Source organism: Brachionichthys hirsutus, chromosome 12 (genome assembly GCF_040956055.1).
Source record: "Brachionichthys hirsutus isolate HB-005 chromosome 12, CSIRO-AGI_Bhir_v1, whole genome shotgun sequence".
Lineage (NCBI taxonomy): Eukaryota > Metazoa > Chordata > Actinopteri > Lophiiformes > Brachionichthyidae > Brachionichthys > Brachionichthys hirsutus.
In genome coordinates, this window is record NC_090908.1 from 2127157 (window position 1) to 2142158 (window position 15002).

The following is a 15002-nucleotide window of genomic DNA, read 5'->3' on the forward strand; positions in this document are numbered from 1 at the left end:
CATCCATCTACTTCCTGCATATCCTGCACAAGGACTTTTGGTGCGTGTGCATCATGGGTTGTTTCTCTTTTGCGTTGTTTTCTGTTCATCCTCGCATTTCTTTTCTGAACTCTCTTACTTTACTCCTCTATCTTTGCACCTGATTTTACATTTGAGCCACTCCATCGCCCAGCCTGACTCATCAGCAGCTCACAGAGAAGAACAATGGACTGAAGGATGCGAATGAGGCAGGTGTGGGCATACTTCCTGGATCTATTCTATTATTTTCTGACCCAATACCACCTGCATATGTTGCAGGCTTCCTGGGTAAGGGACGCTTGACGATGAGGCTGGACTCGTATGAAGTGGAGCTGAAGATCGCCCACTCGCTCTGGTTCTTTCTCAGCAGAGTAATTAACGATAATTACCCTGCTGGCTTTGCCAAATGGCCGTTTGCTCTTCAACATACAAACACACGCTTTCAGGCCAGAACACACCAAAACGCCTCAAAAGCTTCATGTTCAGATCATAGACTGATGCGGACACCATCTCCATACGCCTCTGTGACACAGGAAAGGTTTTAAGGGACCAGTGAGGGCAGGAAATCTGATTCAGGAAATCCAGTTTGCTTTAAAGACGCATGTTTATTTTGAGATGCCAACGGTTTGCAGAATTAACAAGACATTTTACAACTGATTTTACAGCTCTGGAAACGGGCAATTATCGTGCCTGGTTATCACAAAGTAAACCGTTGAATTAACTGTTCACATCATCACATCCTTCAGGAATATGGGCCGACAAAAAGCTGATTGGCCGATGCTGCGCCTCACCAGATGCACCGCCAGACCAGCGTTTTCTCTCCACCACTCACCCCCTTGATCCGAGTACAGCATTACGGATTCTGAGTCGTGCGTGTGTGTGTGTGGGGGGGGGGGGGGCTGTGCCGATGCTTGACCTCAACCCCGCCAGGCCTTTGGGATGAATTGTAAGCTCGGTCTTATTACCAAACGTCCTCGGTCGCTGCCCTCGTTTGGTACCTGAAATGGAGCAAATCCTTTCAGCCACTTTGCAAAGTCTTGTGAAACCCCTTCCCAGCAGAGCAGGGTGTTAGTTCAGTGCCCATACTTGTGATGTATAACAATCGACTGCATGTCTATGCATCCATGTTCAAGGTTCCCAGTAGTCTGGTTGTGCTTAGCCGTTAGGGTCAGCAGAATGTCCAAGCTGAGGCAACGCTGGTGCCAGACGCTCGGTGAAAAAGGGAACGCAGCCAGAGACCTGCTGCCTCCACACCTAAACAAACAAAAAAAGCATTTACGTTTGTGTAAGTGAAGCGGAACACAAACGACATCTGCATGGAGGCACACGCACACGTTTGAGTGTCTGTATCCGCGGTAACATCAAGATGCCAGTTCATCCTTCAAGGCCACTGCAGAGGACAAGCAAGCATTGCAATTTAAATTCTAGCCGTTCTTTCTTTAGTCTTAATGTACCGTCGCAGATGGATGTTAAAATCTTGACAGCTTGCAGAATGTACAGGCAGATCAAGCTTCATAAATTATCATTATCTTCTTTTTTATTTTTTTAAACCTCCTCTTCTCCATTCCCCCCCCCCCCCTACACACACACACTTCCATCCCTGTGTGACTGGACTTAAAAGGCCATCTTGAGGTATGACAACCATCATTCACTTCAGAGGGCTGAGAGTGTCGGGGAAGATCTGGAATGGAGGCGGATGAAAGCAGGAAATGCAGATGAGGCAGAGCAGGAAGAGAGTACTTTTAAAGATTTATAAAGGATTGGCGGCTTCGGTGTCAGTCACAAATGCAGAATTACACGGGGATGCTTTCTCCTCACAACCTCGCACGAGAAGCCGGATCTCAAAATGAGACTTGCGGATTCATCGGTGGAAATGTTTTAATTGCCACGCTCTGAGACTCCTGTCACTACAAATGGGATCCTAAAAAGGAAAATTAACCATAAAGCCCTCAAGTCCTGGATTGGTTACTTACTTCATGGCTCATTGACTTATTTTGCAGCGCTGATTTGACAGTGCCAAAAGCTTTGGCTGCTGTAAGTGTGCTGAAACGAGCCATTCCCATCAGCACCAACTCTGGCAGGTTGTTGGGAGGGTGCGGGGGGGGGAGGCGAAACATTCAAAGGATATGAATATCTGATATTTGCTATTAGTAATGCAATTAATGTCTTTGTTTAGCCCTAATTCACATGACAGTAACCATCCCTTCATCCAGCTGGATGCTGTTGTCACACACCCCCCCCCCCCCCCCCCCGTTGTGGATGCTGTAGTAGTTTGTGTGCCATGTCTCTGTACCCGTGTTTTGCACTGGTTCCATGTCGCCCTTTAGGATCTGTTGGCTGTTTTAGAACCTCACTGATCAGAGTTGAGCCTCGTAGTGAAATAGAATTTAAGGTAAAGCAAATACAGAGTTCCTCAACTGGTCACACATTAATAACATCAGAATCAATAAAGATCTCTGCTTATATCCTGGCTTTCATATTGGACAAGTTTAATATGTCAATACATTGTCCAAATAAGCGACGCACCTTAGTGTGTGTGTGTGTGTGTGTGTGATGGGAATGCCATCGCTGCTCTTCCTAATCCTTCTCAGATTGAGGCTCGGGGGGGTCATTGAGGCCTGCTGGATTTTCTGAGCCATCTGATTGGTTCTGCTCACCCCACATGTCTTAGCATAGAGAGCTGATTGGTCTGGAGGACTTAGGGGACCTAATCTTTTTCTGAATTGGGCTGGTGTTGCTGTAGGTTTTATAGTAACTACCGACTATTCTCAAAAGCCTTCGGTGCCTTGTGGGAGGGTTGCTATGGAAACGGGAAGTTGTAGCGTGGGAGTGTTGTTGTGGTAACAGTGTGTCTAGCCGAGGCTGCTGTTGAATGGAGGTTTGGAGGGGGCAACTCCAAGTTCATTAGGGAGCAGAATCGGATTTTGATTATGATGAAAATGATCTTCTGTCTCTTTCTAACGCATCACTCAATGACCTGTCATCGATCTTAAGTCGCCTCTCCTCCACCGGCCCCCACACCTGTTAAACCTGACTTCACTGAGCATTATTTAACATTCGTTAGAATCACAAAATGATTCTACCTCTAACTTTGATGAGTAGTCGCCACAATTACATTTCAGCACACAACCAGCAAACACATTTATCTGCAGGATGGCTTTAATGCTGCCCATGACAGCCGTTAGCCTCGCATGCTACGGGGCTGTTTATCGACGAGGTGATGCAGGATGCAGGGTGGGGGGGGCATATTTCAGTCAGACTTCCACAGTGTTTTCCAGATAGCTTGATGCGTTCTCAGGTAACTGAGATATTTGTTTCTGTATTCTGCGTATATCATCTCACTAGAGTCCCGCCTGATTGATCCTTCTCTTTGCTGCCACTTCTCTCTAATCAGCGTCTTCTTTCATGGTGAATCTTGTTAAACTCCAGTGACCAGATGTCAAAGCCTCTTTCCTCGGCTTCCTCTCTTTCGTTTCTCATATTTGTTTCATTTCATCAGCAATGCCTTTTTCCTCTGTTTGCTCAGACCCTCGTCTTTTAGTTTCTCTCATGTTTTCATGCACAGACACACAAACTGTATGAACGGTAGACAACTGTGTGTGTGTGTGTGTGTGTGTGTGTGTGTGCGTTGAACTGCATAAACCAGCAGCTGGTAGCCCTTCCGGGTTATTCTCAGCCTCCAGGAGAAGTTATAAAAAAATAAAGATATTAATCTCTATAGTGTATCTGGGCAGATTTACAGTATCCTGCTACTAGCTTCAGCATTAAGCCAGAATATTATTATGACGGGTGCTAACATGGTAGTAAAAGTGATCGTGGGCATTTGTTATTATTAGAAAAAAGTGGGACAGCAAAGTGCCAGACTTCGTTCGCTCGTCCAGCCCTCAGACGTCCTGTACAGACGACACAGACGACGTCTGTGTTATACTGCAGGGCGTGGCGGGTCAGGGCGTGGCGGGTCAGGGCGTGGCAGGTCAGGCCCTGGACCGTCGGGCCCGATGCTCACTCATCGAACTTGTATTGTTGTTGCGCTGTACTTGTACTGCGATGACAATGACAATAAAAGCTGTATCATTGTCGGGATTTTAAACCCTCCTTAACACCTAAAGTTCATCTCGGTGCATAATGATGATGATAGCAATTAAATTAACAATTGGCAGTGTATTATATCGGCATTTAACGCTTGCAAGTCATATAAGTGTCATAATGTCATGAGGAACTGACCTCCCCTGAAGGTCTGATCCCAGAAGCGCTCCTGTTAGGGCCAATTACAGCGTCGGGTCAAAGCGACCAATCTCCATCTCCTCGTTTCTGTTCAGGCTCTGCTGTGCAGCAGGCAAGGCGATCTGATATGCCCTTCCAATAAATCAGGAGGTTTGATGAGAAGCGCAGGCTTTAGTTTTCTTGTGCGTTAGAATAGAACTGCTGTTAAAGCAGAAATGAACATTTTATTTCCCTGCTTTGTTTTTGAGATCGCTGCTCTCCCTCTTTTTTCACTCCAGTTTCTGTGAGCTCCACTGATCTCTCTTTCTTCCCCTCTCCGTCTCTGAGAAAACTTCAAAAGCTATTCATCTGCAGCAACTGACAAATCATGCAAAGTATGCATTTGGAATATTACATCGGTGGTCCTTGATAATTATTACATTGCTTGTTCCCAGATATGGGGTCTGGTTGGGGGGCATTCTGGATTACCTTTTCACTTTATTAAACAACAAAAATACCAATACACAGGCATCAACAACCAATGATTAGGATTATGACGATGCACGTTGCGTCACAGTATGGGAACGAAGAGGGGTGCAGACTTGGCACTGGCACCAGAATGTCACACAGATAATGCAAATTCATTTATGTTTTTTCTGTTCAAACTAAGAGTAAAATATCTGGACAAAAATATTCTGGATCCGCCATTAAGAAATATCATAATTTTGTTAATAAATCACATACTACTGATGGTATTTTTGATTCTTCCAGATGCCAGGACACGGTTTCCAGGGTCATGGAATTAGGTGGTGTTGAATTGGCGTGTGTGTTCTATTCCCACGGTGCAAAATTACGACTATTGACAATGGAGGTGTGTGCTCTGACTGCTTTCTAGTCGTCGTTCTGTCCTTCAGTCCAGAAGTCTTGGACTAGCCAGCCTCCCTATTATGGTACCCCTGCGTCTTGTTTTGTCATAGCAGGTGAATAAAGGAGAAGAACATACCTCAAACATACTAATTGTAGTCTTTACAATGAAAATCCCTTAAGATAGGGATAGCCAAACACTGCGACGGAGCATTCCGCCAGCGTTGACCCTCCGTTTCCAGAGAGATGGTCTGTCTGAATTCATTTCAGAGTCCCAAGGGCACAAGATAGCGTCCGTGTAGCCCCCCTCCTCAAAAAGACATCTGTAGATGGGTGTCACTGCTTTCTTTGCTGTCGTAAATGCACGACTTTTATGGAATATGAGGTATGAAGTTGTTATGTTTGCTTCAGACTGGGGGGGGTTCGGAGGGAACCAGCTGTTTGAGAGCGAGAGGATCCCATCGAGGCATGTGGAAAGTCATGGAAGGAGGAGGAAACAGAGGGCAGTCTCCTGCATTAACCCCTTCTCCTCTCACTGGGGAGTAAATCCCCTTCAGACCCATTTTCAGCAGAGCCTATTTCACCGCGACAGTCGGCCTAAAAAGAGTCGGCCTTTCCACGTCTTCCACATGTAACAGTAACAAGATTACAGTTGTTTCCTAAAGTAAAATAAAAATCATTTTGTTTAATGTTCTGCAACGAGTCCTTATTTAGCCTCCTTAAACTGCGTGCTAATTCTCTGTCCTCTTCTTCTGTGCTTTTATGTCTGTAGTCGTCGCTGACTCGTTAACGGTGACGGCTCCAGCCCAGACTCTGTCCAAGGTGGAGGGCGACACGCTGCAGCTGACCTGCGAGGTGTCGCGGACCACCGTGCAGCACACTCACCTATCGGTGGGCTGGTACCTGCGCTCTCCAGAGGACGCGACTGCCTCGCCTCAGGAACTGGTCACCCTGTCTAGGGACTTTGTTCTGCGCTCCGGGGGGCCGTACAGACAGAGGATGGCGGCGGGGGACCTGAGGCTGGATAAGACCAGCGCCACGTCCTACAGGCTGACGATCCACAAGCTGCAGCCGGTGGACCAGGGCCTGCTTTACTGCCAGGCTGCCGAGTGGATTCAGGACACCGATGGCAGCTGGTTTGCTATGACCCGCAAGCAGAGCGACAAGACTCAGCTCCGCATTCAGCCTACTGGTGAGTGAAAAGGGGGGGGGGGGTTCTGTGAAGGTTGATACGGGGTGAGTGAAAATGCCAGTTGAGCTCCCTCCGCTTGTCCTTTTGACGGATAAACACAAGAATGCGTTCCAGCTTTCTGGAATTGCTGATCAGTATCTCAGCGTAAGCTCATTAGCTTACTAAAAAGGGCTCGACCAGACCTCCACAGACCCGACACGTCTGCTTGATGGGTAACGTTTGTCACGGGAGGCGAAAGGATTCCATAGTTTCGTTTTCCCCATAAACGAGTGGCCCAGAGATCAGAAGCCAAAAGACGTTTCCCTCGTGCTCGTCTAGTTTTTGCATTAGCAGGAGAAGCCATGCTGCTTTAGTGCGGCTGCCGGCTCTAAAGGAGGAGAGTGTCTAAGCGAAGGGAGGAAGGGAGATTCCAACTGGGGAGAGAAAAAGAAAGGGGGCGAGCGGAAGGCCTGGGGTGATGATGATCTAACAAGCGGTCGGAGGTGAAGCGGCAGACACAAAGACGGCTTCACACACGCTTTAACCTCCCCACCGACCCCATCCCGTCACACGCTCAGCCACATCCCGCATTCATGAAGAAACTCCTTGTATGCGTCCTCGGAACTGGCCAATGAGCTGCTTTGATATGAGCTCATTTTCGAAGGCAGACAAAGTGGCACGTCAGTAAATCATTTAAGCATCAGATCCGCTCTGACCACATGCAGCTCGGTCGAGCCTGATAGCGCGCCGAGGAAAAGAGGAGGATGTGAAGCGGGTTTGTCAGAGGAGCTGGCGCCACTTCAGGGAAGAGACAATAGAGCCCTCCTCTCAGCGCTCCTCCTCTCTCTCTCTCTCCTCGGTCATAATGGATGGAGGTATTGTCTTGTGACAAGAAGAATACAACAGAGTTGTTTGTAGCCCTGGAAGGAAGTTCTAGACGTTTAGTAGACGTTCAGCATCAACGTGCATTCATTTTGACGTCTCTAGTTCATGGATTCACAGCGAGGGCACCGGTGGTATTCCTCAGGGATCGCTCCTGGAGTTGCATCTGTTCATCTTCATATTTGACAGAGAGACTTTTGGAAAGGAGCAGCTCCTCCATTAGCTGCTTGTTATAAAAGATGGAGTGGATCTCAAGATAGCCCCCATCGTAGGCTAATCACAGCTCCAGCGACGGAGAGCGACGCGATGGACAGAATCCTAATGGAGCTTTCACTCTCGCTTTTTATCATTTCTCCCTTTCTGTCACTTTGTCACTCATCCTCCTTTCCCTCGCATCTCGCCTCCTTCCCTGCAGTCACTGATTTTTTCTCTCTCCTTCACCTCCTTTCACCTCCTGCTGCTTGCATGTAATACTCTTTTCTTTTTCTTAATTAACTCTAAACATTGATGCATGCCAGACCTGATTATTTTTCATCTTGGGATTCTGCTTCCTCACAACCGGACTCTTCCGGAGCTCCTTGCTGAGTGATGGAAATTTCTGTCTTCTGCTAACTTCATTGTTTAATCACATTTAAATATCTTGCAGGAACAGAAAGTTGATCATTTAGGCTGCAGCCTGCTGTGTGACCTACCGCAGCATTAGCTTAGCAAAGTTCTGTGGAAATAAGTCCAAGGATTTTTCTTTTAAATGCCCATTCAAAAATAAATCAGGAGTCTTTCATGTTATTTATTTTCAGGTTCCCTTTTATCCAGATCTACTCCTAAATTTTCAGACTTTTTTTCCTGGCTCTGACCAATCCCTCATCTCCATCGTGCATTTTTTTATTTGCTAACAAACAAACTAACCAACCACTGGTTAGAAGTAAAAACATAGCCAGAGGTAAAAACGACACACAATCTACAATGGAAAGATGTTCCTTTTGTGGACCATTATCTGTGTAAACTACACCCCCTCTCCCTTTTCCCAGGAAGTCGGTTTAAAGTCTTTGTAATTACAGCTCGGGGCGACCACCTCTCTGCGAGGCAGAGCGCTCGTCTTTGATGCATGCCATGCTCATCATCTGGAAATAAACGCAGCAAATAAAAAGGGCACAAGCAGCTGGACGCATGCATGCAAACGCAGCTGCACGTGCACAGATGACATGCATCGTCTGGCGAGCACCAGCGGTGTTTACGCTGACGGTCGTGGCTGAGACTGTGCAGGAGGGGAGGAGAGCGTCTGACTCGGTCTCAGACTGCTGAAGAGAATTTTAATTAGATGTTTGTTTGTTTGTTTTTATTTATTGCAGAGGTGAAACCGGGGGGGGGGGGGGGGGGAGAGCAGCGCTTTTCTGAAAGATCAGCATTTGAGTGGAATGATGCACTCTGCGACCCCCCCCCCCCCCTCAATTTTCCCTTTGGCACTAATTGATGCCATTTTATTGCTCCACTCTTCCTTATCTACCTCAAACACCATCTGCATTCGCCCCACACTTCCATCTCCGTTCTCTCGCTGTTTTAACATTCAGCCTCCTGTGGATATTAAGAAAACAGCATCGTCATATATATTTAGACAGACTTGTTTAAACTTGAGAAAACAGGTTTACAGGTAATGTAATGAATGCCATTTTCTCCCAAGAAATCTAAACGCAGCTGCAGCTTTAAATAGAATAGATCAAATTCCCATCGCATGATGTGCAATCCTCCCAGGAGGGAGTTTCGTTTCACAAGCGGCACCGCTTTGTGAACCCACCTGACACTAAACATTACTCGAAGCATTCTTTTTTTTCCTCTTCCCCGCCCTTTTCACTCAGATCGGGACTTCAGCATCCAGGTGAGCACCGAGCGACGGTCCTTCACGGCCGGTGAGTCGCTGGAGCTTCGCTGCGCCATCGAGGCCCAGAATGTGCCCGAGCGTTTCTTCTCGGTGTCGTGGGTCTTCAGCAGCTCACCGGTGGCCGTGGTGGGCCCGAGTGCCGTGCCTCTCCTGGGCCCCGATTACGTCGCCCGCGAGGCAGCCGGTCAGATGACGGTACGTAAGGAGGGCCCCAACGTCCACCTGCTCAAGCTGCAGCACCTCCACCCGGAGGACGCGGGGAAATACATCTGCCGCGTGACGGAGCGGGAGAAGACGCCCACTGGAGACTTCATCGACCGCAGCAAGAGGTCGCGCAACGTCCAGATCACCGTCCAGCCGCTCAGTGAGTAATGATCCGACCAGGACGCCGCCGGCTCAGGTTAATTTTATCTTCATATAGGCAGTATTGGATGTCATGCAGGGCTCCCCGCCAGGTTCTGCCTGTAGCAGCACGGTGTCTATTGTTTACTGAGTAAGAGGAGAAATGATCATTTAGGCTCAAGGCTCGGTAAGGCAGCTTTGTGGTCCTGCCCATTGCCTTGGCTTACCTGGGTTGGAGGGTAATACTATACTACACTATACTATACTATAGTATAGTACTATAGTATAGTATAGTATAGTATAGCAGGATAATGGCGAGCAAAAGGGACCAGACTCAGGACGGCTGAGCTCACAGCCATGGAATTAAAGCATGGATGAAGAAAAGAAAAGCTCAGTGGCCCTCTAAGTGGTCCCTCAGGTTAAATGAATGGCTTCGGCTGGAGATGGACCCCTTCAGATGGGTTAAACAGGGGCGTCTGGTGGGGTGGTGTCAGACAACCTTTTAAAAGCCTGCTCAGCAGTCACTGATTTTTCTCTTCATCTTGGCGGTAGCGCTAAAAAACATCCTCCTGCCTGTGTGGTCATCCGTTCATCACTCCTGCCTGTCTCCAAATGCGGAGCTGCTACCAACAGAGCAATATCTCCTCTCCGCTGACGTTACCGTCTCCTGACCGCTCTGCACCCCACCGCTAAATAAGCCCCAAACAAAGGTTTCCAGCCAGAAGCGGTCTGCAGGGAGCATCTCTGCATGGGAGGCTTTGTTTTCCCAACAAAAGACCTTAATGCCCATAAATACTGTTTATAGGGTTTACACAGGATAATGGCCGCAGTTATTGGAGGAGAACGCACATGAAACACAGAAGTTATGATCAGGTGGACACGTACTTCATTAACAAACTGGCCTTGCATGCCCACCGTCTCTAAGGTGCAAACATGCACAACATTTTAAGCTGCGCTTCATCACTATAATTGGCGGGGGGGGGGGGTATGGAGAGAGTTTCTAATAGGGGTTAAAGCTGATCAGTCAGAGGTGATGGCAAAGGAAAACCAACCAGAAGCAGAGTGCTTCTGGCAAATCAAAGGTGATGGATGAGTTTACCGTCCCAAAGAGGAAAGGAGACGGAGATATACGGGCAGAAAGGACGACGACACAGGTAGGAAGAAGTGCCATGATGTAAATGTGGTGCAATTACACACAATGACTTTAATATAAATGACACACAACCCTCTAATAATCCTCTTTATGTCTCTGAAAGTGATCAACTTCAGTATACTCTTGGCTATAGAAGGAAAAAAAGCAACTTTGATGCTGTTGCAATGAAATAGAGTGAGGAAGAGGAAAGGGATGGAGGCTTTACCCTTTGTTCATTTGGGCGTGATGGAAGTGAGCAGCCAGTTTATTCCATATTCACAGAGAGCTTGTCCTCATTAGGAGGACTGGCAAGCTGAGGGAGACGCAGCGAAGCCTGGCCTGAGGGAAGATCCGAAAGGAAGGGAGAAACCTTAAGCCACAGCCCCGGGGGACATCAGCCCTGGCCCCCGCAGAGCTGAGAGCGCTTCTGGGTCGGCCACAGCGCCGTGATGTTTGATGCACGGTGAAGCGATGAGTCAAAGTAGGAAAACAGAGCAGAAGGGCCAGTAAGGACGTTTCATCCTGCTCTGCTTCTGAAGTGCCACTGAGCCCTGTGATCTTCGCTCTTTGGCGTTCCCATGTGGATTTGGTGAAAAAGCCACACAGGTTTCAGAAAGAGAGTCTGAGACCACTCACAACATCAGGATGGCCTCCTGCACTGGCTGCACCACCGATGTGCCCGAGGCCAGTCACCAAACCGCTCTATTGCCCTCTCACACACTCACACTCGCGCACCACTGCTTATACTCCGGGGAGAAGACTCAGCGATTTGTTTTATTGCCCCCAGCCTCCGGTACTGGACTCTCAAAGTGAGATTTTGCTTTCTCCAGGATGTGGAGTTGAGCTGAGTAACTTTTTCTCCACTCCGTTTTGTGTTTTATCTCTTCTCCTGCTCACTTCTATGGCCGTCCCTCTATTTCCTCTTAGAGAGCAACATCACCGTGGCATTGTCCAGCAACTCCTCCGAGGTCCTAGAGGGTGATGTGATCCAGCTTACCTGCTTCGTCCACGCCGCCACCGGCCCCCTGTCCGCTACGTGGCTGTGGACAGACAAGCAGGCCACTGGGCCGGCCCAGGAAGTGGCTTCCGTGGATCGAGATGGCACCGTTTGGCACAGTCCACACTACAGCGAGCGCGCCAGCTACGGGGAGATACGCGTGGAGAAGGTGCGGGGCGACGCGTTCACGCTGTCCCTGTATAACGCCTTACCTGGGGATGAGGGCCAGTACCGCTGCACGGTCACCGAGTGGCTTCAAACTGGGGCTGGGCTGGAGCTGAACTGGGAGAAGATAGGAGAGAAGTCGGCCACCAAGGCAGCGGCCGTCAAGACCGTTGGTAAGATTCCGTCTCGACATTTAGCAGCTGCGGCCCCTCCTGCTGGATGGAGTACAAATGTGAACGTGTGAAGGATGTATTAACCTGCAGGGTGGTTCTCTATGACAATGTGAGTTTTCTATGTCTGGGTGTGTCTTTTTTCCCCATGATATTGGTAAAATATCAAAAGCCAGTGACTCACACTATTTTAAAGATGGAGAAAAAGTGATTAAAAATCTGCATCTGCCTCTGAACACGTCAGTGGAATGTGGTAAAATTCTGATAACTTGCTAAAGATGCAGGTGCAAAAGAGAGAACCCAGTGAGACGTATGGTTTGTGATTTGCTAAAGTCTGGTGAACGGGGCAGGCAGGGCATGAAGGCTGCGTCGTAGAACACACACACCATGGTTTATTCATGCACCGCTCAGGGGAACGAGCTATTATGACACACACACACACTCACACACTTTCACACCACCCAGCAGCAGTCACATTCAGTGCTGCCATGACACCTCATTACAGAGTGGCACACACACACACACACACACACTAAGACAGAATTATTAGAATGGAAATCCAGCAGCAGCGTGTTTCACAGGAAAGTGTGGGTCCACTCTGAGAGAGCTGCGTGAAGCTGAACATCCTCCGTGCAGCAGGAGGAAACCACTGGAGCGGAGCAACACAGACACACACACACACACACAGACACAAACACACACTTAAAACGAGCTCCAAGACGAGAAATGTCAGTCTTTAAGTGGCTATTTGTTCGGGCAACAACAAAAACATTAGTTTGAGGAACTTATTATGCAAATCAGGAGGCAAATTCTGAATCTGCTTGTCGGTAGATTTGTTGTCCGACATTGTTGCCCCCCCCGAGTGTGTTGATCAAAGGATCTTCTGAATGTGTGTTGTTGTGCGATGGTCAATTTATGAATTCCAACTAATCTCGGATTTGTTTTTGACTTAATTTATCTTTCGACTTTGCTTTCATGAAGTCCAAACCTGCCACACAGACAGAAAACTGGACAGCTTGTTGTCTCGCTCGTTGGGTTATAGCATCTAAAAGATTTCAAAAGCAAACCGCCTCAGTTTCCTTATGAGACCCGAGCCATGATTGGGCTTCACACCGGCGAGTCGTCTTTGGCGAACCAGTCTACAGACTACAAGACATTATATATGTTCAGTCTAGTTCATAGACTCTTCCGGTATGGACCTCCTGGCCGGATCGGGGGGGGGGGGCTGCCATGATGCTGGGTGGTGAGGGTTCATTCCAGATAATTGGCTCACGGCTCTAAGGGTGCCTGAGGTGGCGAGTGATTCCAAGTCTCCCATTCAACCTCATGCATCTCGTACAGTGAATGAAAACAGCTCATCCATGTTAATTCACAAAAATAACAAGACAGAGTTGTATGGGTAAAGAGATCAGCGTTGCAATCCTCTTTTCTGTCACGGTCAGCCAATGAGGAAAAAGGATGGATGAATGGAGGAGGGGCCCAGATAAGAGATGGCGTACGAGAGGAGAGTTATCGTCTGTTGGAGAATTATGGCCCTGGGCGGCAGTCCCAGCAGGAGCCGAGTCTGGACAGAAAGTCATCGATTCCACGCCATGAAGGACACCGGGGGGGGGGGGGGGGGGGGCAATGCCTGTCGGAGGGAGACAGAGTCTGGATGACGGAGAGGAAGCGACAGGAACATAATGGAGAAATCTGCAAAGTCTCAAGGAAATGAACTCTGAAATCAGGCTTCGTCAGCATCCCTCCCGTCCACCAGCCTCTGTCTTTGTGTCTTTCTAATATTGGAACTCAATCATTCAAATTCATTTAAATGCTCTGAAATAGGCACAGAAGGGCCCTTTTATTTAAGGGACTTTTTAATCTCATCTCTCTCCATCTCCCCCTGACTCTCGGCTCCCATTCCCTCCGATGTAGACGTATCTTGGCAATAATGTGGGGAGTTGGGTGAATGTTTTCAGCCTAATGAGGATAGTTTAGATTTGGCAAGGAGTTGAGTGGCGAACATCCGTGCTGAGTGGAAATCTCTCCCCTGGGTTATCTTTGTTGCATCATCAAGTGCATTTTCACACAGGCATAAGGTAGCGCGGCCATACGAATGCACACGCATCAGTGAAACTGCAGTCTTTCAGCTGAGAGAGATTCTTGCAGAGATTATGAGCTTTTTACCAGCAGGGTCATTTCCATTGACACCATTATAAATGCATCACATTTAATGTTGTACGGATTTAATTGCAGACAAACGCAGACGAGGTAGGCGGAGGACGCAGCCGTCCTCCGCCTACCTCGTCGGCGTTGCTTTTGCTGCGGGACGAAGCGTTTGATCGACCTTTGCTGACCTCTCTCAGCAGACCTGTCATTATTCTTTGAGACCAAAGTAAAGTAACACAAAAAGGGTTGTTTGATAGGAATCCAAAGCTGTTATTAGAGGCAAAATTACAAAAGAATATAGACTTAAAAAAAAAAAAAGAATTGGTAATAGAAGGTTTTTAAGAGGTTTTTCTTTCAGCCAGAGTGAATACACCTAAAGGGAAGCCAAACTCTACAGCAGGCCGTGTTGTGGTATTAATCTGTGTTTGATGGGTTCGTCATTAGTCAGATAAAAAGGTCATTTGACATCCTTTCCTTTTTCTCCACTGCCTAGAATCCTCCTTCATGGTGTCGGCCTCGTCACGAACACCATCCATTAACTTCGGCGACTCTTTTGACCTCCTGTGCCTGGTCAAGCCCCGTCACAACCCTCGTGTCCCCGCCTCCGTCACTTGGCGCTTCATGCCGGCCGGCACAGGCGCTGACGGTACGGAGCAGGGAGGATTCAAGGAACTGGTGACTTTCACTCGAGAGGGCACGCTGCAGTGGGGGGAGACGCTCCTGGGGCTGGGAACCCGCACCACCGTGGACCGATCCCACTCCAACACCAACTTCAGGCTGTCTGTGACCCGGGCAGGGCGTCGCGAGGCTGGTAAATACCAATGCACTGCCATCCTGTGGAGGAAGAACCACGACAGCAGCTGGAGCAGAGTAGCCAACCGCACCTCCAACCTGCTCGGGATCAGCGTCCTACAGCCAGGTAAAGTCCCAACGCTGCATGCCACACGGCGAAGTGGAATCGACACAGACCAGAGCACAAACAGGGACAGACGCACACAAACACACCAAGCTTTAGCCTCTAATTGGAGTGTGTG

General features: G+C 48.4%; 1 protein-coding gene across 1 annotated transcript in view; it reads left to right on the plus strand.

The window, feature by feature from the left end:
* The window catches only part of igsf3 (immunoglobulin superfamily, member 3), a 58486-nt gene that overhangs the window by 31202 nt on the left and 12282 nt on the right, over positions 1 to 15002 (plus strand). The window contains exons 3-6 of the mRNA XM_068746468.1: positions 5858 to 6277; positions 8992 to 9378; positions 11416 to 11823; positions 14462 to 14887. Coding sequence (XP_068602569.1) covers positions 5858 to 6277; positions 8992 to 9378; positions 11416 to 11823; positions 14462 to 14887 — 1641 coding nt within the window. The remainder of the gene's footprint in view (positions 1 to 5857; positions 6278 to 8991; positions 9379 to 11415; positions 11824 to 14461; positions 14888 to 15002) is intronic.